Source organism: Cynocephalus volans, chromosome 11 (assembly GCF_027409185.1).
Source record: "Cynocephalus volans isolate mCynVol1 chromosome 11, mCynVol1.pri, whole genome shotgun sequence".
Lineage (NCBI taxonomy): Eukaryota > Metazoa > Chordata > Mammalia > Dermoptera > Cynocephalidae > Cynocephalus > Cynocephalus volans.
In genome coordinates, this window is record NC_084470.1 from 45,246,850 (window position 1) to 45,270,654 (window position 23,805).

General features: G+C 40.4%; 2 protein-coding genes across 3 annotated transcripts in view; one reads left to right on the plus strand and one right to left on the minus strand.

The window, feature by feature from the left end:
• Positions 1-10,061, plus strand: part of FBXL2 (F-box and leucine rich repeat protein 2) — a 100,794-nt gene extending 90,733 nt beyond the window's left edge. The window contains exons 11-15 of the mRNA XM_063113372.1: positions 971-1,031; positions 1,769-1,813; positions 2,397-2,453; positions 9,017-9,229; positions 9,954-10,061. Of these exons, the coding sequence (XP_062969442.1) occupies positions 971-1,031; positions 1,769-1,813; positions 2,397-2,453; positions 9,017-9,229; positions 9,954-10,061 (484 nt within the window). The remainder of the gene's footprint in view (positions 1-970; positions 1,032-1,768; positions 1,814-2,396; positions 2,454-9,016; positions 9,230-9,953) is intronic.
• Positions 10,062-12,278: 2,217 nt separating this feature from the next.
• UBP1 (upstream binding protein 1) overlaps positions 12,279-23,805 on the minus strand; it is a 51,815-nt gene continuing 40,288 nt past the window's right edge. For both annotated transcript variants that reach the window (XM_063114328.1, XM_063114327.1), the window contains 6 exons: positions 23,531-23,624; positions 20,535-20,625; positions 19,658-19,776; positions 17,205-17,347; positions 16,459-16,510; positions 12,279-14,029 (listed from right to left, as the gene is read on the minus strand). In XM_063114328.1, coding sequence (XP_062970398.1) covers positions 13,992-14,029; positions 16,459-16,510; positions 17,205-17,347; positions 19,658-19,776; positions 20,535-20,625; positions 23,531-23,624 — 537 coding nt within the window. In that variant the 3' untranslated portion in view covers positions 12,279-13,991. The remainder of the gene's footprint in view (positions 14,030-16,458; positions 16,511-17,204; positions 17,348-19,657; positions 19,777-20,534; positions 20,626-23,530; positions 23,625-23,805) is intronic.

The following is a 23,805-nucleotide window of genomic DNA, read 5'->3' on the forward strand; positions in this document are numbered from 1 at the left end:
TTGACTGAGCTTACATACATTCCCGACTCTGTGTTAGGCACTTAATAAGCATGCCTCACTTTCTCCTCGCTGCATCTCTGTGAGGTACTGTTGTTCTCACTTGTTTTACGGAGAAGGAACTGAGACTCAGAGAAAATCTTATCATTTATCCTGGGTCATGTGATGAGTATGAAGTAAAACTAGAATTTGAACTTATAGAGTTTGACTTCAAAACCAACAATCTTAACCCCTATAAAAGAGGCAGAAAAAAGATACTTTTTAAAAATTTTTTACTTATTAGTGAAACTTCCATTTCTCATGCTTACATCAGTTACATATCTTTTAAGAATTGCCTATTTCTGTCTTTTAGCCTGTTTTTCTTACTATTTTGTTAGAGAAGATTCTAGATAATTATAATATTTCTGCTTAGTAGAAGGAATCTGGTTGATCAAAACTGGTCAGGAGGGAGGTCCAGGTTACTGGGATAATGTGGTGTTTGACTTAGAAATGCTATTCACGTGTCCATCCCTGTTAAGCATGATAATTGAGAATTAACTCATGTTTTTCATTGCCTACAATTTTAAAAAATTTCCTTAAGGGTAACTGGGAATTTCAATAAATACGGTGTATATCTCAAGAAGATTTTGTTGAGTAAAAGTTCATTTTAATTGTGTTTTAAAAGTCACCAAATATTAGAATAATATTTAAAAGCAACAGCAAGATATTGGTATAGAGGGAAGTTTTTTGTAGTGGATTTACTCTCTGAGTTGAGATGGAACTTTGGGACTCTGGGCAGGGCACAGTCCTCTGTAAGCCTGATTCTCCTCATCTGTCCAGTAGGGACAGTGTTTGTGTTTACAACCCTTAGGCTATTACAAGAAGCAAAAGTGTGCCAAAGAGTAGAATAAACTCAAGAGTGTGTGTTGTGATGTGTGTGTTTTTATTATTAACCAGTTGGTACTTTTTTTTCCCCTGCATGCTCTTTTCCCAGGATTTTGGAAGCTGCCCGGTGCTCCCATTTGACTGACGCAGGCTTTACACTTTTAGCTCGGGTAAGGCATAGATTTTAAAAAACAAAACCAAACTGTAATTCACCTCCCAAATTCAAAGACTTGGAGTGGTTTGGGGATGTGCAAAAAACTACCTTCAGGAAAGACAGACACAGAACCTTTGAGTGTGTTTGCAAGTTTTTTGAGTTAGCCAGAAATCTAGGGAGATAGTGTGGAGGATTAGTCAGGTGGAGCCACCCTGAGAGGTGCCTCCTCCTTCCAAGAGACACCCTTCTTCGTACGGACCCTAGCTGGGCCTCTTGGCAGCTTCTCCTAGAGGGCCGTGCTTGGCCCTCCGCTCTGTCTTCTGCATTGCCTGGCAAACACTGACCACCATGGGGGCCCCTCTGGGCCTGCTGCCAGGAACCCATAGCTCCTGAGGATACTGCTACTCTCCTCCTTCCACCCCACTCTTCGCCCCCCACAGTGTGTCCGAGCACCCCATCTCCATGTCCCCACAGAGCCTGCTCTATGCTGCTGTCTGTGAGCCACTGGGAAGGTGCAGGCAACTCTCTCTCCAGGTTGAGAGAATGAAATGCAGCCCAGGGCAACCCTGTTCCCATTTTCAATGTGACTGTGCGTCAAAGGGCACCCACTCAGAAGTGCTGGTTCACTGGGTTGCCTTAGGAACAGGTACATTCCCTACTGGAAGAGAACAAGGACACTGGGACAGGGCAAGCCACCAGTGTTGCCCTATTCACTGACCCACATGGTGGGGTGTGTCTTGTGGTCTCTTCCAGAATTGCCATGACCTGGAAAAGATGGATCTTGAAGAATGCATCCTGGTGAGTGGCCTCCTGACAGCCCTACGAGGTGCCCCTCAGTCACTACCAAGCAGCCCAGCACAGCCTGAGACATGGGCTGGCTGTCGTCCCGACCCTCCTTGCCCAGCATAAGTGGTGGGGCTTGGGAACCTGTGAGGGCCATGGCAGTGGATGTATAAATTTTTGGCTATTCTCAGTCATCAGACAGAACTGCAGCAGAGAAGTTCAGGATAGCTCTGTCTTTTGCCAAACATAAAAATAAATAAACAAAAGGACTCCTTTTGTTTTTTAGAACTTTAGGGAGAAACGGGCTTGCATGTCCAGTATGGGGTGACTCCAGAGAGAAGAATCCTGGGGAGCCCTCCTTGCCCACTCCTTCTTTGTCCTCTGCCCCTAGGCACCCTCAGGGCACCAGAGGAGAACCATCTCCAGGAGTGGGCAGATTTGAGGTTGCTGGTGAAGAAAGGAGCTCCCAGCCCAAATGTGCTTGAGATGAGTTTTTAATTCTCTCTTGCACCTTTTGATTCTTGTGTTCAGGAGAAGCCAGGATTAGGTATTAAGTTCTGGTGTAGAAGCCACACTGACACAGCGTGTTTCCCTCCAGATAACCGACAGCACACTCATCCAGCTCTCCATTCACTGTCCGAAACTGCAAGCCCTGGTGAGTCTGAGTTTTTTGTGACATTATTCGCTTCTTAGGAATGAAAGAACTCTCCTGCTAAGCAAGAATCTGGGTTTCCTTTCTGTAAAGATATCATCATTCTTGGTTTCAAAGATCTGTTAGTTGTGTTAACTTGAGAGGCAGGATATCTAAATGTCACTCCTTTCATTTAAGGATGTGAACGTAATAGGGATCCATGCACTTATCACTTCATTCAAGATCATGTTCACCTCGTCAGGTGGAGTGAAATTTAGCATGTTAAAATGTCATAACACAAAAGATTGAGGCCATCCTTGTGTGTTATTTACATTTCATATCTGCTCATATATATATCTATAGGGGAGAAAAGAAGAGGAATATATTGAAAGATCCAAAATGAGCAGTGAAAAGAGCCCTTGACCCTCTTAGCTGTGCAGACATCTCGTGCACATTTCACATCCAGCTGTTGGACCGGGAGCCTGGAGCAGGGGAAGAGTCCCCATCCATGGAGAAAGCCCATGTATGGGAACCTGTGCTCTGCCTAATCTCGGAAATCTGAACTTCTGGATAACAGCCCCATTTTTTCAGTAAAGAAACAGGGCTCAAAGTGGTTAAGGGGCTTGCCCAAAGTGACACACCTGCTCCAAGGCCCCGCATCTCTTGGCCTCCACTGGGTCTGGTCTTTCCACTGCCCTGAGATGTGTGCAACAAATTTTTCTTAAACCAGCTTTCCCTTAGGTCTTTTTTGAAACTTATTTTGTCCTCAGGAGCTAGAATTCTGTAACATCATTTGGCCTGGACTTCATCTCCCCACCGATTTTCTTTATTTCCATATTCCCTCTGGACACTTTCCCCCTCAGGCACAAGTGTGGCTGGGCTTTGGACACCTCTGGGACTTTTAAAAAGAGTTTGGATCAGATTTCAGAGAGTAGTCAGGAACCTAGCTACATCCAAATTCTCTGAGTAAATTGTTTTTCTCTATGTATTGCAGATAATTTTGTAGTTCTCATGATGGCTTTACCCCTTAATTGGTTCAGATCCGGATTTGTAACTGATAGAACCAGTGATTCAGATGTGCGTTCTCCTTTCATCCCCCGCCACTTGTTTGTCTCCTGAGACCTCTGGCCTCTCAGAGATGTGGGAAACGTTTGGAGCCTCATTTTTTGTTTCCTGCTCTAACCTCCTACCTCTCTGCTGCCCCAAGTGCTATCTCTGTCCTACCCCAAGAGACCCTAGACCAGGACTCCTACCCCTTCATCAGGTTCCACAAGAAGTCTCCTCACAACAGGCACCAGGAGTCCGAGGAGCGCTTACAGTGAGCATTGCAAGCCTTTCACTCTCTCCCTGACTCCTGCCCTTCCTGTCGTCTCTTCAGGGGTGCAGGGTCCGCCCCAGCAATTGTCAGGGAATGTCCCAAATAAACAGTGTTCTTCCCAATGAGGTTTCTGGTGACTGAAAATCTTCTCCATTTTGTCCCCTACGTTTATTCAAGCTCCTCTCAGAAAGAGGACTTAGAGTAAAATATAAGCTATAATAAAACCTGAAGTCTAAGGTAAGAACCCAAAATAAATAACATAAAGAAGTATTAGCAGAAAAGTCAGGAAAGTACAGTTGAAATACTAACTTAGCTTTGAGATTCTAATAATCAGGACAGAAAAGGGATTTCTATGCACCGTGGATTGCATCTGTTTCCTGTCCGTCTAATTCACTCTACAAACTGTTGATGTCCACCTCATGCCAGGTGCTGTTCTAGGCACTGAAGAATAAGATAATTCACCAGGAGAGACCAACTTTGTCCTGACTCTGAAGTCCCAGAGAAGTATGTGTTCTGGATCCTTGTTTGAGGAATACATGAGGACCACTACTCACTTTGGTAATGGACAGTAATAGCAGCACCTCTGTTGACCCTCAAGCGAAGCCGAGGGCAAATTCAAGTGTAGGTTTTTACTGCAGTGGGTCCCACAGCTCAGATGTTCAGCCAGCTCACGGTCTGACTTGACATAATGGCAGCACATGGAGGAGATAAGATGGCCAGCCAGCATGGCCCTTGGCCCCCAAGCACACCACGTAACAGGTGCATGTCTCCTCTCTGCAGGCCTTGTGCTGGGGCAGGTGGCCTCAAAGGAGCAGCCCGGTCTCCACCCTAGGGAAACTTGGGAGGGTCAGATAGCACTGACCGTGCGTGACAGACCTGCACACAGGCTGCTCTGGGGACCCACATCAGGGATTCCTCCCCCAGCCTACAGGGATTAAAGGAGGCAATGCTGTTGAGGGGAAAACAACATAGACTCAGAATTTTGAAATATGGTTTTAATCTTTTACTAAAGATCTGCGAGTGGGAAGAAATGTGGGAAGTGACTCCAGCTCGAAGCCACATGACTACCGCACCTCAGTTCCTAACACTTCAGGTTGTCAGGTTCTCCTTTATACATGAGTGAGGCCAGCGTGCACGTAAACTACCCCTTCCAGAAATTGCTCTGTGATCCTCAAGGGAGGAAGGGCCTTGTACTCACATGAAAACAGAATTCAGAAGGCTATTCAGAAGGGAAAACTGATCACGTTTATTTGAAAATAAGTCAAATATACATTTACAAACAAGGAGATTCCCAGATTCAAAAGAATACAAAAGAGTAGGACCTGGAAGATCTGGAGAGTCGTGAAATTTGTTCAGAGGAGGTTGAGGATCCTCTTGGTCACTTGAGTTTTTGGCTGATAGGATGTGTCATTGGTAGGTTGTGTTGACTGAGGGAAGGAAGGGGCTGGTTTCCTTTTCAGTACCAGAACCAGTTTGAAGTTTTTTAAAAATTGTTTTATTTTGTAATTCATTTGTCCTAGAAGCTATCCAAGTGGAATTTTATCAGTCTGTTATACAAGTGTTGCTTAACAACAGGGATCCCTTCTGAGAAATGTGTTGTTAGCAATTTCATCATTGTGCAAGCATCAGAGAGTGTACTTACACAAACCTAGATGCTATAACACACCTAAGCTACATGATGTGGTCTGTGGCTTCTAGGCTACAAACCTGTACAACATGTTTCTGTACCGAATACTGTAGAATGGTAAGTGTTTGTGTATCTAAACATTGCTAAACATAGAAAAGTTGCAGTAAAAATACAGTATTATACTCTTATGAGACCACCATCATATATGCAGTCCATCGTTGACCAAAACATCATTATGTGGCACATGACTTATTCTATTAAAGAATAAGGAATACTGCCAAAAAGAAAATATATTACTTTATTGTTATGAGGTTTTATTTTTCATCCTGATTTAATTAAGGGACATTGATGTCGCGTAGAAAGCAAAGTCCATCAGATGTCAAATCAGTCACTCTCCCTTCAGAATGACAAGTAGCCAGTTGGTGGAAGCCTGCTCTTGGCTATGTGAGAGGATCTTATCAAGCCACTACTCAGTGCCCTAGAGGAAAAAATAGGGATGCAAGACTTGGTGATATTTAAATTATTATTTTCTCCAATCTAAAGTGGAAACATTTGACAACTTTGAAAATAACCGTGTAACATAGAACGTATGTCATGTCTTGGTTTCACACCCTGCCGTGTGACCCGCATCTCTCACCTTTCCCAGTCGCCCCTTCTATTGCCCAGCTACAGTAATTGAACCTATTGATTTCATCATTTTTTCACTGCTGATCACCCATTTGCTGTTCCTTCCCCCTTCCCCACTCAGCCTAAGTTCTATGGTCAATTATTAAATTTCTCCCTTGATCCTCAAGATTTACTTAGGAAAGTTTCACTTGATCCTTCCTCACTTAGCAAAGCCATCATCCTATTTAAATCTCTCTCTCAGCTACTGAGCCAGTTCTTGAAGCAGGAGCACGAGTAAGGTGGAGCAGGGCTTGAGGGCTTTCGTCACAGAGGAAATAGCATGTGTTCTTTAGTGGATCTACAAAAGCCCTGGCTGGATTTTAGGGTGTGGGAGGAAGAGAGGAGATGAGGCTGAACAAGAGGCAGTGACCAGAGCCTCATGGACACTGTCAAGGAGGCACTAGACCCATTCCTCTCAACTGTCTCCATCAGGCTTTGAAAAGCTGATTGTCTAAAGGGCTGCTCTTCTGTGGCACCACCTGAAGCAAGTGGCACAGCCTATGTTTTGCTCCAGATTGAGGACCCTGGCTTATTCAGACTTTCTAGTGATCTCTGAATGTCGAGATACACAAGACCCATTAAGCCGCTCCCAACACTCCAAAGCAGTGACTCCCACACACACATTTGGGGACCCACATGTCTAAACCAACTGCTGGGGCCAAACCCCGCCTCCAGTACATGGGACCTCCTATGGCTAAGACATTTAGTTTATCCTCATTGGATCTGGGTGCACACAAATTCATGATCATTATGTCTTACCTGATGAATTGACTTTTTTATGACTATGAAATGTTCCTCTTTACCACTCTTTGTCTTGAAGGCCATTTTATATTAATCTTTCAGTTTATATGTGCTTTTATATAGAGTGTCTCTTAGAGAAGACATATAGTTGGGCCTTGCTTTTACCTAATCTGATAATCTCTTCTTTTAATTGGAATGTTTGGTCATTTTGCAGAAATACCTCACACCCACCCACTTATCTCTGTCTCCCCCACCAGAATTCATCAGGTCCAAACTATCAGTCATTCCTTTGCCCCCCAAATTGTGGTAACCTCCCACTAGCTCTCAACTGTGTCTACTTTTGTACTCAATAATTTGGTAGTCAGTGTGGTTTTTTGTGGGGATTTTTTTTGTTTTTTTTCAAATTTAACTTTTTACTAAAGTAAATACACATGCAAAAAATGTACTTATTGGTGTGTGGATCAATGCATTTCCATAAACCAAACACACACACCGAGATTAAGGATCAACATTACCACTACCCCCAAAAAGCCCCCTTCTGCTCCCTTCCAATCACTAATCCATCCCCCCAGGAGTACTGACTTCCAATAGCATATGTTTTGCCATTTTTGTATTTTATTATTTAAATTGTTTGATCATGTGTACCATCATGTGTACTCTTCTGTGTTTGGTTTCATCACCCAATATTACATTTGTGACTCATCCATATTGCTGCATGTAGTTGAACATTGTTCACTCATTGCTTTATGGAATGGGTACACTGTGATTTATCCTTTCTACTATTGAATAATTGAGTAGTGTCTAGTTTGGAGCTATTACAACCAGTATTGCTATGTCTTTGGGTTAACATGCATGCATTTCAGTCAGGAATATCCAAATTCCCACCGCAACATGCATATGAGAGTTCCAGTTGCTCCACATCCTCACCAACACTTATTTTCCATCTTTTTCATTATAGCCATTCTGGTGAGTACGTAGTGATATGTGGTCGTTTTTGAAAAACAAATGTAACATCACATCCTTCTTAAAACTCCCAGTGACCTTGGAATCAAAATTCCTTTATGTGGCTTTCACAACTCTATGACTTGGTCCCTACCACTCCCATTCCTTCTGCATCTAGATGTGTCCTCTTACTTCTCAGCTATTATGCTGATCTTCCCAAACTCAGTACTTGGAACTGTGCTCCTGCCACCCCTGGGCCTTCCACACAAGTTCTCTGTTCTTTCCTACTTCGCTCCTACTTCTTCAGTATTCAACTCAGTGCTATCTTTCTCAGATCAAATCCCACTACCATATGCTCTCAGAGTACTTACCTCGGCTTTAGTGTTTAATTAGTGCTATTTCATTTCTAGACTCTCACTAGACCAGTGCAGAAAAATGTATATTTTTACTTGCCATTCCACACATAACAGGAACTCATATATTCGAAGGCACAAATGAATGATTGGGACATTTATGCAGAACTTTTTGCTTGTGAAGGCTTTCATGGTGGGGTGAATATTACATTTGATGTGCATTGAGGGAAACTGTGAGGTCTGAAACTATTTATTGATATGGAGAACTTAGGAAAATTATAGAAATGTCATTTGGCTATATAATATTAATCTGAATTTACTTTCTGCAACCTTGTTTACCCAAAAGAAGCCAGTGGTGTCAGATCAGTGTTCAAGGTATATTTAATTATAACCTTCTAAGATGCTCAGTATCTCTGAGTTATGGCTGTTTGCACAAGTTCCTAAATGAACAAGGACATTGGAGTCATTGATTTCACTGGTCTCCCATCAAATGGAGAATTGGGCAATAAAACTGTTCTCAAGGGGGTTAACTCTGAAATTTCCCCTGAAATTTTTATTTCCATCTTTACAGTCAGAAAGGTGAGAAGCTACTGCCCAGTTGTACCCAACCAGTGACCAAAGGGCCCCAAAGCTTTGTGTTTGACCCTCCCTGCCTGTATAAGTAGTGTCTTAGTACATTTTGTGCTGCTATAACAGAGTATCACACACTGGGTAATTTATAACAAACAGAAATTTATTTCTCACAGTTCTGGAGGCTGGAAGTCCAAGACTGACATTGCATCCAGATTGAGGGGGCAGTATCTGGCAAGGGCCTTCTTGCTGCATTATCCCATGGTAGAAGGTGGAAGGGCAAAACGGCCAGCTTCCCTGCTTTTCCTAAGGCCTTGAGTCTTGAAGTGAGAGGATCCTGCAAACATCTGCTCCTTTCTCCCTGATCCAGAGCCTGTCCCACTGTGAGCTCATCACAGATGATGGGATCCTGCACCTGAGCAACAGCACCTGTGGCCATGAGAGGCTGCGGGTACTGGAGTTGGACAACTGCCTACTCATCACTGATGTGGCACTGGAACATCTAGAGAACTGCCGTGGTCTGGAGCGCCTGGAACTGTACGACTGCCAGCAGGTTACCCGCACAGGCATCAAGCGGATGCGGGTAGGTATGAGGCAGGGGAGTTATGCCTGGCAAAATTTCTAAGCAACAAAGGAGTATGTCAAAACTCAATGTCCATTTTCTCCATTCTATTTAAGGCAATAGTTATGCAAACTGATCTGGTTACATAGGTGTCACCTTAGACTTCTTCGCGATGTCCTTGCTTAGAACCCACCCTGCAAGATCCAATTTGAGTGGGTCTGGTGTGGAGGTTCCATGTAGTCTGGTGATCAGCACCCTTATAAGAAGGCATCTGTCAAAGGAAAGCAACTGAAGGTTGAAAGTCATTATCAGTAGGAGATAGAACATGATTTTGGCTAATTTCCAAGTAAGAGAGCTTAATAGAATTTGGCTCTTTCCCCATATAGTTCACCTACATCATTTTCTTTATCATGCTTTATTTAAGCTTAGGCAACTTTATATTTACATACCAAAGCAGCCCCATCCAGTGTGCTACAGCTGTAAAGGACTTCGCTAAGTTTGCAAACAGGGCTGGGTGGAAAAATATCAATTTATGAGTTTCCATTGGTCTTTAGAAGGTATTGTTTGGGGGCTGGGGAGGGGTGTAACAGGAGTAGCTCTAGCCTATAGCAGAAATTCTATTTAACTGTCTGTCCAGTTATATTAAAGTGTGGTAGATTCTAATGGAGGACTACAGGCTTTTCTAGATTTATGACCATAATCCTAAAAATACCACCATAAAGACTCCTCTTTTTTCTACTTCCAGGCTCAGCTCCCTCATGTCAAAGTCCATGCCTACTTCGCTCCTGTCACCCCACCAACAGCAGTGGCAGGAAGTGGACAGCGACTATGCAGATGCTGTATTATTCTCTGACAGCAGCTGTCTGAGCCCAAGGAATGATGTGATGTTATCTTCCTCCAGAGAAGACCTGAGTCTTCTGACCTACTCCACCATCATCCAAATCTGTTGATTCTCCATTGGGAAGGGCATTTACAGGTAAAAAGACCTCTATATGGATTGCAGTAACTCTTTCACCTTTATTCCGCTGTGATGCAATCAGATCAAAGCATTGTGTCAGTTAACACGTGGCAAGAGTGGTCTTAGTGCAGCCAGGACCATGCAACAAACCTGAAACTCTTAAGAGGTGGATACCTACCTAGGTACAAAAGTCCTACCCTTGGCTTTATCAGCATTCCTCAAACGGATCATCAGTGTTTTAGCACAAAATGAGCAGAAAAAAACATATATGCTATTGATTTTCTACGTGATACTTAAGCCAGTGGCCTACTTTAATTCACAATGATTCCATTTTGATTAGCAGGACTTCTCCACTTTGAAGATTAAATAGCAACTTTATCAAAGTGACTGTACTGAAAATTCACAATGCCTGATAAGTTTTATATGTAGAAACTTATGTGAAAGGCATGTTAATAGATTTCCATGAGACACCAAAGAAATGAGGACTCTACACTGGGTGGAGCAGGGTCTTCACCTTTCTGTTTCTGTCATATACACCTACAGGGACCAAAAACTAAACAAAAGCAACTCAGAGTCTGTGTTGCCTGATTGGAAATTATAAGCTCTGGCGTATGCTACAGCACATAATACATTTTTGTTATAGAAAAAAAGCTAATTATGTCCATACTCTCACAAAATTTGGGGGATCTTAAAGAAATAGAATTGAATAAGACTTAAGTTTTCTATAATATAATCAATTAAAAAAAACAATGAATGGATGCATGTAGAATGAATGTGGCTTTTTTCAAGTTTATTTTAAAATCTTAGAAATCAGGTTACACCAGAACTATTCAAAAATTTTACACACTTCAAACTCAGATCAGTAAAGTGTTGGCACCTTCTAGACTCATAAAAATGAATAAACCATTGCAATGCTTAAAAAAAAAAACTAAGTCAGAGGGTTTTATTGCTTTTTTATGACAGACAAATCTGTGCAAAACCATTTTCCAAATTCAGACCTTCCTAATGTTATCTGAAATATGGTTAAGTTAACCAGTTTTTTGCTGTGGCCGATTCTTGCTCTGTGGTATCCACGTTTGTGATGTTTACTGAAGATTAGGAAGCCAACACACATCCTATGACAGATGTTAATGGCAGCTGACCCTTCCCTTGACCACTCCCCAAACTGAAGGGTGAGGAGCTCATGAGAAGCTGAAGTGAAACGGCAAAAACAAAATAATTCCCTATAACTAGCAATACCTCTATCAGAAAAACAAGCATTTTTAAGTACACACTGCCTCAACTGCATTCAAGGAAGAGAAGGCAGTTACATATTTACCCCTCTAAATTGAATGAGCAAGACTGTCAGAATAAGCATTGAAGTCCTGATGATTTTATTGCCTTATGACCTGGTCTAAAAATTGTGTGAATACCATAGCAGTTGTTTAAATACACATTTATACCACTGTTGGGGTGGGGGGGGGAGTGACTGAAGCCATTTAAATAAATAAATGAGCATGTAACACAGACTTGCTTCAGTGATTAAGAATTACAGTCTCTATTTTAAAATAACTTAAATCACCAGAGCCTTCTATACATTCTCTTTTGAGCCAGGATGCAACCTATCAATCACAGCTACTGGGCTCAAAGCTCAATGACCCATGACCTCATTTACAAAGTAGGAGAACCCTCTTGTAAGAAAATCAAGTTTGCTTCCTCAAAGTGTGGAAGTTACTGGGATAATCTATGCTCGATTGCATCAGCTTTCAGAAAATAAAGGGTGGGGGGGAACCCGACATGGGCCTAACTTCTTATAACATTTCAACTGGTGTATGCCTGGAACACATACAGAACCCACCCCTTCATTCTATGACTTGAGGTGGCACTGGCAGGAACTGGAATTTTAAATGAGACAACGTTTGCAAAACAATCGGAAAACATTTATTATACTGAAATGTGTACATACTACTATTAAAAAAGCAAAGTCGCAAATTTGCTGGTGCCATAAATATTTAACCTGTTTCACTGGGACAGACTAATGTTTAATGCTGCTCAGTGTAATTTCAAGTTTCATGAGCTTCTAAGTGTTTTTACCCCACTTCTAAAACCTGATGAGGAATTCAAAATAGCACACAGCATTAAATGACATTTATTGTTCCATAAATCTTGAGACCCAAAAAGGAATGCTAAATAGACAAGCAAAACTCAAACAATTAAGAGATAAGCTCACTTCTTTCCCAAGTGACTGGTACAGAAAACATGTGGTCATACAAAAGCAAAGAGAAAAGGACAAAGGAAAGCTCTCCTCCTATAGGATCTATAGGAGTTACAGATGTTTTCAAACCAAAGATGAAAATATTGAGACAGTGCTTCTTTGTAGCAAATAATTAACCCCCTTTATGAATAAACAAAATATCAAAGCTTTTACCCACTGAAGTAGTTTATCTTCTGGGAGAGATTTTAAACTAAAAATTACTTAGTCCTATTTCCACCTAAACAAAGATGAGGATTAAATGGTACATTCAAAGCCAAAACACCTGGCTAAATGGACAGAGATGCTATAATTAAAATGGAACAGAAGTTTTAGAAAAAAATTTTGGTCTGCTATAGCACAGGTCTCGAAAATGCTTGCTCATCAATCTAGGGAAGGCTTTGGGTTAAGGATGGAGATAAAGGTAGTAGGAGAAAAATAAGAAAACGGATCCCCTTTGAAAAATATGCTAGCAAACAAGCATTTGGTTTTATGAAAGAGGCACCCTTTTTATAGAAAAATTAGCTATTATGTGGTGCATAAAAAGCCTCTAAATAATCACCAGAATATTTATCCATGATTGTACTAAAGCTCAATATTTGAGGAGAGATGTAAGGGATTACTATGGTACATTTTAGTGTTTAATTTATGACATCTAGTGTTTCCATGAATAATTTCATCTTGTTCATAACACAAAGTCAGAAGCTATTTCCAATGTCTGGAAAGGCTTTAAAAATGTTTAAGAATAAGATGGCATGGGGGGTGGTCAGAGATGGAGAGAGGGGGGAAAATGGGAAAGAAAAAAACCACATGAGTTTAAAAGGCAAGGAGGCTTCAAAAAATGAAAACCAGAAACTAAAATGCTAAAAATGGAAGCAAAAAAGTTTTTGAATAAATCCACGACAAAGCAAAAACACAAAGTCTTTGTACCTATTAGGATTTACACTGATCCTCTCATCAAGGTACTCCTGATAATGCAGTTTGCTTCAAGCCCATCTTCTTGGCTTAGATCTTCCCCAATCTGGCAAGATCACATCAGATGTACACCCTTAGACATGATTTCTTCCAAGAAGTGCCAAGCCTCTTACCTGACCACCAGTGGCCACATCAGCACAGTGCATCTCTCCACACATATTCCATGCTGGCTCCACGACAGCACTGTCCCCCATCCCCTCCCCAGGTCAGCATACGGTTCAGGCAATAAAAGCCAGACTGGCACAGGCAGGAAATGCCCACAGTAAGTTTTTACATTCATTTCCAAACCGCATACAGTGTAAAAAGACAGCAAAGGCTGTTTCTAAGAACTGTATCTACTGGCCTCTGCCAGAGAAGCAGGCAGCTGTGCCTGCACTGTGGCCTCCAGAGTTCAATGCACGCTGTCCTGAAGTGCTCACTCTCATGAGGATGCCTGGCTACGGCAGTGACAATGACGAGATTCGCCTCTCATACAGCTCATTAGAAGGGTCATCTTGTGTTTTCAATATGAAACATTTCATACAGTAAAATCCAATCCCAAGACTTCTTGGATTCAGTCTTCACACACTTTTAAGCGTGACTTTATTTGGTACTGAATATAGTTCAGTCTACATAAGACATCACTTCAAATATATGTGGATACCATCACCATTTTCAGCTGCAGAAGGAAAAAAGTTATTTTGTTAGCCAGGCTTACAAAATCAAAACTGTTAAATTGAAAACTCCCTGAAACTGACCACCCCAACTCAGAGGTTACCCTGAAATAATTCTAGAGAAAAAAGCTGATTAACTTGCTTTTAGCTCCTCTTCCCTAAGACAACTTCATGTACATGTTCCCTTTTTAGACAATTCTGCTTTTTGCTGCCTGGCCCATATTCTTATCGGCGTCCTGCTCCCATACTGCTTGCCAGTTCTGGGAGATAGGGGTCTATGAAGACAATAGGCAGCAGTGCTGTAAGCAAGGGGAGCAAGAGCTGGAGGCCGAACAGGTGAAAATACCACACAAGGGCAAAGGACAAAGTCAACCTACAAAATATACAAGTAAACTAAGGGTGCATATGGGAGAGCATACATCCATCTTTCCTAGAAAATTTTCTGAACTCCTCAGAGGTAGATTTGAAACATTTAAAAAAATATATTGTTACTATTGCCTGGTGGCTTAGTGTTTCTCAGTAAATGCTGAGAAGCAATACAGGCATTCATAAAGAAAAATTAATTTTTTCATGAGGGCAAAGTCTGAAAAACAGTAAACAAACTGGAGAAGAAATCCTATGATGTCTGACACCAGAACTGTCCACTGGTTTCACAAAACACAACTGTACAATTATTAGTTTCCTTTTTTAGGCAATGAATTTTTCAAGGTAAAAATTCTACAGCTTTGAGAACAAAAGATTGAGCAGAAAGGTACTAAGCTAAAAATGTTTCTGAAAGTGAAAGGTAAAGTGAACCAGTTCACAGTTAAAAACAGCCTTGCAGGTAACTTGAAGGCATATGCAACATGTCAGGCACAAAAAAAAATTTCAGCACTGTTTGGGGCCATTCCTCTCAAGAGTAACTGCCTGGAAAGGGGGACACATGACATCTTCCTCTTCGAGGGGCAGCTTTTGTGCCAAGATTGGATTTGGATCTCAGTCCACCTGACTTTTAAAGCAATCTATGAATGTATGATCTCTTCTCAAATAATTCTGCATTTAAAAATCCCTCCTCATGCAGAATTCCCAGCACACCTAAATGTTTGCAGTTATGAATATGCTGACTACCCTGATTTGATCATTACACATTGTATACATGTCCTGAAATATAACTCTGTACCTCATAAATATGTACAATCAATATGTTTCAATTAAATATAAATTCCTTAAAAATACATCCCTCCTCTATTTAACCTTTTAATGTTGGAGCTCACTTGAGCCCCATCTGGGCCCTCTTTCCATCCATATTCTCTCTCTAAATGATCTCAACTTCTATGGCTTTGAGTCATTGCTGATATGCTAAAGGGCTTCCAAATTTATATCTTAAGACCAGGCCTCTTCTCTGAGCACCAGACTAGTATAATTAACTGCCTACTTGACATTTCTACATGTCCAAAATAGAACTCTTGACTGCTTTACCCCAACCTTACTTACCTCTTTAATGAGACCGCCATCTGCCTAGTTGCTCTCAACAGAACACCAGGAGTCACAACCACTTCTCCCTCAAATGTGGAGCCCAGAGCGCTCCTATAAATCTGTAAGATACCATCACCTCTTGCCTGGATGAGATCTCCTGCCTCCAGTTTTGCCACCTTTCTTATGTCTCCAGAATTATGAGTGGAAGAAAAACCTAATCACACTACTCCTTTGTTTAAACAACTTCATTGACTTTCCAATGCATTTCAAATAAAATTCAAACTCCCATCATCACCAGGTCCTGCATGTCCAACCCTGCCTCCCACTTTACCTCCACCTTGCTCTGCTTACCCTCACCACACCTCGTGGCAGCTACATGGCCAGAGCTCTTCCAGGCCTTTAAAGAAGCCAAGTGCTTTCCTATGCTCACAGCCCCACACTACCTTAGGACACTATTCCTATGACCAACTCCTTCTCACTCTTCATGTCTCAAGATTAATGACACCTACTCAGAGAAGCCTTGCCTAACAGTTTCATGCCCCACCCCAACCCAGATCCCCCTTATCCATAAGCATCCCACACTTTCCTATTCCTTCATGGCACTTAAAATATTGGTAATTTTGTGTATCTGTTGGCCAATTTTGGTTTGCTTTCCCCACTAGGGTGGCAGTTCCATGGACTCTGTTTTGCTCAAGATCCACGGAGCACCAGAAGCACTGCGTCTGAGATAAGGTGCTCAGAAAAAGTTGGCTGAATAAATTGATTTTTTTTCCCCCCAGTCATCTAGAAGTAGTGGCTCCTCTTCCTTATTTGCTAATTTCTACTATGACCACTAGAAATATTCTGATTTCTCAAACTCTCTTATTAAAATTAGTAATGCCAGCATTTTCAAGAGTAAACAAACAAGAGGGCTATTTAGCAGTGCACACTATCTTTCATGTTTCCAGCATTTTTTAGACACATGCACACAGCAAAGTACCTTTAACTGTGGAGAATAAAAAACAACTCTCATCTTGAAAGTTCTGAACCATCTAGAAGGATAAAGCAGATATGTAAGCATAATTAAGATCCAACTGCCCTTTCTTAACTGGCTAGAAATAATTAAAATAGCAGTTAAAGGAAAATGTCATAATCTATATATTTTTCTTGCACAAGTCCGGGACTAAAGGGCCCTGTGCTAACCATGCCTGCCTGTGATGGTCCCTGACTGAGAGATCTGGTCAGTCACCCATGTGACCCACTGCGAGCATTCCCTGCCAAGTCCTATGGATAATGACTCTAACAAAAATTGCACAAAGTGCTCTTCTATTATTACTTGCTTGTTACTGAACATGGCAGGGAGACTGTACTTCTAACCTTAGATTTTTTTTTTTTTAATTAGTCATCAATTAATGGACAAAAGGAGAACACACCGAATGCCTCAGCGCATAAAAAGGGCCAAATCCCACCACTAACCCTATAGTCCCCAATGAGTGTCTGCATTCAAAAGGGGTAGGGGGAGGCTGAGCCAGTTTTCCTTGATTTGTATTCCTTACTATCACTAGGATGCCTAAAATGCTTGGTTATTAAATTCTTATAAATTGTGGTTTCCAACTCCTTGAAAATGATTCTCTTGAGTATTTGCAAAAGAGGTCTAAGAATTTTTCTACAGTTCTACAATGATATAGATAAAAGTAAATACCAGTGTGAAAGGGAAGAGTAAATGGCCATGCGTGATTGATTTACCTGATCACTAACAAGAATGTGAATACCAGTGGGACCCTGTCTGTAAACTTGGTTAATTTTGTGGAAAGGAATATTAAACACCAATGCAAGTTTTCGAGCAACTTCTGAGGCAACCATTTCTTCCAAGTAGATAGCATGATAAACTGGAAAAAAAAAGGAACAGCATTTTATAGCAATCTTCGATCTGTAGGAAGATCACACCTTTCAAAGTATGAAAAAAATAAATTAAACATGGTAACAAACTAACATTTCTTTCCCCCTCTTACTATCTTAAAATCTCCAACTACCCACCTGAAATGTAAGAATACATTATTTTATACTCACACATATAATTTAATAAACATTAACAGTAATCTCTATACACAAGAATGAGGTTTTAATTATATCTTTCTGCAATGAATATGGAGTTTCACATATTCGAAATTTAAAAACAAATAGGGATTGGCTGAAAATGAGCATAGGGGATTTGGGGGGGGGTAACAGGATTCAAACTGGAATGTAGCAATGGCTGCAATACCCTATAAATTTACTAAAATATCATTAAATTGTATATTCACAATGGGAGGATTTTATGGTATGTAAATTACACCTGAAGAAAGCTGTTTTTAAAAATATGTATTTCTAGTGATATATAAAAAGAACCCTAAAAGGGTCATAGTTTATGATCCAGTAATCCTACTATTAGGAATTTATCCTAAGTAATAAAAGCTCTCTGTATTCCCAGGCTCCAACACACAGAGAAATTTTTAATATCATGTCAGATACTATACCAAAAAGCTAAGGATATAGACAATGAACCCTGATTCTTCTTTATAGAAAGTCCCAGCCACAGTCAATCCAGTAGTCTGCCTTTCTGGTACATATAACTTATCAGCAGATGTTGTCTGCACAGTGCACGTCTGTACTGAGTTTCACTCTGCAGGTTCTCCTCAATTACTGATTCAAGCCAGACATAGATCAGGAATATCACTACTCAGAAATTTGCTTCCCCAAACGAAGCATTTCTCATGGTTGTATGTGCGTTTATGAATGTAGAAAACCTCTGTTCATTATACATTATGAAAAGCTTAGAATTTAGAACTAAAATTAAGGTAAGATTATAGAAATCATCTCGAGCAGGGGTTACCAAACCACAGCCTACGTGGGCCAATTCCTGCCCTCCACTTTTTTTTAAAAAAATATAGTTTTATTGGAAAATGGCCACATCTATCTATGGCTATTTTAGCACTACAGTATGTGTGTCTATGGCTATTTTAGCATGACAGTAGCAGAGTTGAATATGAAAGAGACCCTATGATATGAAGAGATGCAAATATTTACTACCTGGCCTTTTACAGAAAATTTTGCTGAACTTCAATCTAGGTATAAGTTCTCCAATATTTCCACACACCCCTCCACAAACACTCATGTTTGAGGATAAACTTTCCAAAATATTATAATCTTGACCATATGTAAATGATGTATGAAATCTTGAAACATGAAGAGCTCCTTTAAATTTTTATCCTTTAAAACTAAGAATTTGTATCCTTAGTCTTAAAATTCACGGCTTTTGGAGTTAAAAAGATACCAAATGGAAAAGCTCACAATAGTGTTCTCCTTCCAATTTTTCAAAATGTTTCAATTTTCAAAATTCAAACCACAATGTATTTTTCTGAGCTCTGCCTATTATTAGGTCAAATAATTGCCTCTCTGAATTCCATAACACATCTTTCTCTACAAAGTTCTGAGAGTGTTGCCTTCAATGTGTTTCAGAATTGGGAAGAGGAAAGATTACTATATACCCACCCTACAAATGAGAAAATAATATGCTTTAATTTTAAGTGCCATAGTTAGAGGGAGGAGGGAGTAGGAAGGATTTTTATCTCTACTCCCAATCTAGCACTGTATTAAGAAAATAATGTAGAGTACATTTACAGTGACAAAAGACACAGCACCAAACTCACCACACACAAAGCTAGACATTTGCCTGAGACTTAGGACTCAGGAATTAGGACTATTTTTACATACAGGTGCATCTTTGCACATAAGTTATGTTTTTAAGGGTTTTCCTCCCACTCAGTAAAATGTAAAAAAAAGAAAGAAAGACCCTCTTTCTTTTTTGTCAAGTTGTCAGTGCTATATTGATTTCAGTAAATCTGGAATTTAAGAGGAAAAAAAAAAAGCCAGCAAAATCTCAAAGCATTCAAACTAGACTTTTGTTTGTAGATATTTCTGGTATAAAGGGGCATATAAAAAAAGAGATCCCTAGTCTCTGAGAAAGGCTGCTAAATTTTCTCTTCACCCAAGGACTTGACCCCAGAGTTGCTGCCTCTCACTGCTGTCAGGACTCTCATGTCAGTAACTTGAAAGCCCTAATACGGCAGGAGTTCTCCAAAGCCTTGCTCAAGTCCAGCCCATTTCTGTCTGACAATCTCAGAAAGAAAGTGACAGAACCGAGACACTCTCATACCCACCGTAGGGTGTCCCACTGCCATTCTCGCCTCCACTGCCTGCAGCTTGCTGCTGCTCCTGGGGAGGTGTGCTGCTCGGCTGCTCCTGGCAGACATAGATGGTTAAACGGGGCCTAACTGACCTGCAATCAGAAGATGCCGCTGATGAGCCTAGGAGAGAAAGCTGCCTTGCCACACGTACCAATGACAACTACAGGAGTCTAGTTCTATTTCCTTATGAGAACTTTACAATGTTATTTCATTATACAAATAATTACTAATAAAAATATAAAAACCACACACCTCACACCAACTATCACAGGTGGTCTAATATGATGATCCAGACTCTAAACCATTGAGATGGTCTGTCAGATGCTGGTAAATTTAAGTTTCAAGATTAAGTCAGCAAATTAAAATCACTAAATTCAATTTTAATGGAATTCTCACACCACAAGCCTAGAAATAGCAACGATAGTAAATGGATCTTAAAAGCCAGCACAGTTTACAGTTTTATCATTTTAATTCACAATTAGAAGTTTACACTTTTAATAACTGTTTAATAATAGTCATGACCTTGAAAACCATAGATTCTGTATAGCTCACCTAAATTAGAAGTTTTGTTTTCTTGGCAACAAACCCAGTCGTCTTCAAGAACTCAGTACTGCCCATGTGCATTTCTACCAGTCTTACAGTCTACCTCTGCCCTCATCAGTGCCTGCATCATATCTGGGCCTGCCCTGAAGGTGTACACAAAACAGTCTTCTCGTGAGCATGATGCTGCCGATGCTCGATGGCACACACAGGCATACGCCAACCTAGCGTGGAAACACATTCTGCCCAAATTCCCCACACGAAGAAAGATACATTCTTATTTCATTCAAAACAGTTCACAGCATTTTACCTTGACTTCAGTGAATTATAGAGCCGAATTCCATCGGCTGCGCCACAAATTTGAACTAAATCCTCCTTTGTCAGTTTTAATAAGTCGGCACCTGGAAAACAGCAGAGTGTCTTCTCAAATAAACGGAAAAAGAACTAATAGAACTGGCTGTCTTACAGGCATCTGTCTTCATGCAGTTAAACATCCTTCAAAACAATCACAAGTATCCTGTAATACACATATACATGAACAACATGAGGAGACACATACATAGACATACCTGTCCCTCAGAGTCAAAGAAAATGCTGACTTTTCCATGTCCTGTATCAAGAAGGAGCTTAGATGCCCAGAAGCTAGTAAATCAAATCAATGAGCAGGGCCTATAGGACTATCTGTTCCTAGTACAGGATTTCACTGCCTATCTTATTTAGTGGCTGGGTTGTGGCTGCACAGAAAAACATGATTCTGACCCTAGATAAATAAACCTTGAGATCACCCAGACCAGTCAATCTTTTATTTCACAAAGGAAAATCAAGTCCAGAGTTTTGGAGATTTTCCCCAAATCATGCAATGAGCTGGCAGAAGAGCTAGGATTAGGCCTTTTTATACTGCAACATGCAATGTAAAGTCAAGCATTCTATAACATGATTCTGTCACAGCAGCCAGTTTTAATAAGAAAACATGGCACAGAATTACAAACCATATCTTAAGATTTCCCCCTATAAATACTTGGTAAGTATAAATAACGTGGTATCTAGGATTTGCTTTAAAATACAAGAGAAAGGTAGGAAAAGTAGTGAAGAGCAAGACTGACCAAAGGCTGGCCATTTTTGAAGCTGGGGATGGTACATGGGAGTTCATCATTTTCTTCTCTCTATTCTTTACATCTGAATGTGTCCATAATCTCCTGTTTTACTCTTTTACTGACAGTCAAGATACAGTTTATTGGGGGAATTAATATGCCCTCTGGGATGAAGGCATGACTTCTATATGATAAACATCCCGTTATATATGTAACAAGACAGTGGGGTTATCTTTCTGTTGTGAGGGCTTGAATGTTGAAGCCTAATAAATGTCTCGTTTGTAAAAGAAATAAAGACCAGGGAAGCACATTTCCCATGAGACATGAGCACTGATAGACTCATTCTCTGTAGTCAGGTAAGCTGAGAGACAGGCTCTGTCTCATCTCTCCACTAGGGCCTCCACATGCATCTCTGAAACAGAGCTCACGGTTATGACCAAAGACGTGTGTGAAAGTCCTTAACTCATACAGAGAACTGAACAGACACCTGCATGTATAACCCTTCCTGAGATGTGACTGCCCAGGAGACTCAGAGCAAGAAGCCTCATTTTCCTCCTCACTGTCCTATTGTCGCTATGACTCAGATGATACGCCAAATGATTACAATGACCAACTCCCTGCCCACCCTCCTGGAGGAAGCCCACAGGGTAAAGAAAAGGCAGGAGGCCAAGCCATGTGATATCAGCTCATAGTGAAAAGAGCTTAACACTCTTCAGACAGAGAAATGTATCTGTTTAACGTAACAGGAGTGACCTGGGGCCTCCCTCAGTTCCAACCAACAGAGCTTTTTCTACATGCTATGCTTTTCATCTACAAGCGTTCAAGACACCCTCCCACACTGAAATTTTACAATTTCTAGTTTTTCACACATAAAAGGCTTTACTTAATCATACAAAAATGTGCTCCCCAACTAGCAAATGGCTTCCATCTGGTATTTTAATTTTAAAGAGACAGCTACATGGGGAATGACTGACTACTCATCGCATAAACCATACAATAAATGGCACAATAGGAAACCATGTTATTTGTGAAATCAAGCTTTCCTTCAGGTTGGATGTGTGCATACATATGTTTTGTCTTCTTAAAGGGATCAAGCTGCATTTTAATGGCCCCATACCACTGCAAGCAAAGGAAAGCTAACTGCTACTCTACTGTGACCCAGCATTTCTCAGGATATGTTTGGCCAAGACATGTTAGAAAGTGTTCTGTGCGAAAAGGGTCCCAAGGCCAATATGTTTGGGAAATGCTGCCCCTACTGCCCCTGGCATATCTATCACTCTCCCTCTAAACAGGTTTCCTATAGCACCACCAGGAGAAGCACTGCTTGACACCTTTTTAAATTCCATCTAAACACTCCATTAGCATACTATACAAGAAAAAAATTTATAGTTAAGTATATAAAAACCATACCTGAGTACAATCATACCATAAATAAAAATACTCAGCAATAAAAAGGATTAAACTATTGATACACACAACAACTTATATGGATCTTGAGGTCATGATGGTCAGTGAAAAAAAGCCAGTCTTAAAAAGCTATATATACTACATGATTCCGTTTATATAACATTCTCAAAAAGATAAAAATCATATAAACAGAAGTGGTTGTTAGGGATTAGGGATGGTGGGTGGGAAGGGTGTGGGTCTAACTATTAAGGGGTGGCAGGGGGAGATCCTCATGGATGGCATAATTCTGTATCTTAACTGTGGTGGTGGTACACAAATCTAGACATGGTAAAATGACATAGAACTATGTATACACATTGTACCAATGTCAAGTTCTTGGTTTTGATACTGCACTATAATTATGTGAAAAATCAAGTGAAGGGTACACTGGAACATCTCTGTACTATATCTTTGCAACTTACTGTAAAGTAAAAATTATTTCAAAATAAAGTTAAAATGAAATTAAAATTGCATAGAGATATATACACATACACACAAATGAATGCACATACTCTGGTGAAACTATAGATTGTACCATAGTACCAATGTCAATTCCCTGGTTTTATGGTGTATAATAGGTATACAAGATATTACTACTAGGGGGAACTGGGTATAGAAGACTTGCCTGCACATTTTTTTTTTTTTTTTTTGCAACTTCATAAATACCTATCATTATTTCAAAATTTAAAAAAAAATTAAGGTTAATAAAAGCATAGAAATAAGTAAACAAAACTCTTTCGTGTATGCGCACTTATACAGACACACATACCTGAAAAGTTAGAAAACAGTCTTGTGTAGGAAGAGAATCTGTTTTTGATCAGCCATTGCTGTGTTTCCTGGATTGTAGCTGAAGGCTGAAGTTGCTATTAACAAAGAAAATGAACATAAATAGATAAATTAGTCAAACTTATAATAATACCCCAAGTCACTGGCATGTTATAAAGAACATTTAAACAAAACACAGAAAGCCTCAAAGTTTGAAGTAAAAAATACCCAAGAAGAGCATGAGTCTGACCACTCAGCAACCCAAATAATGACTCAAGC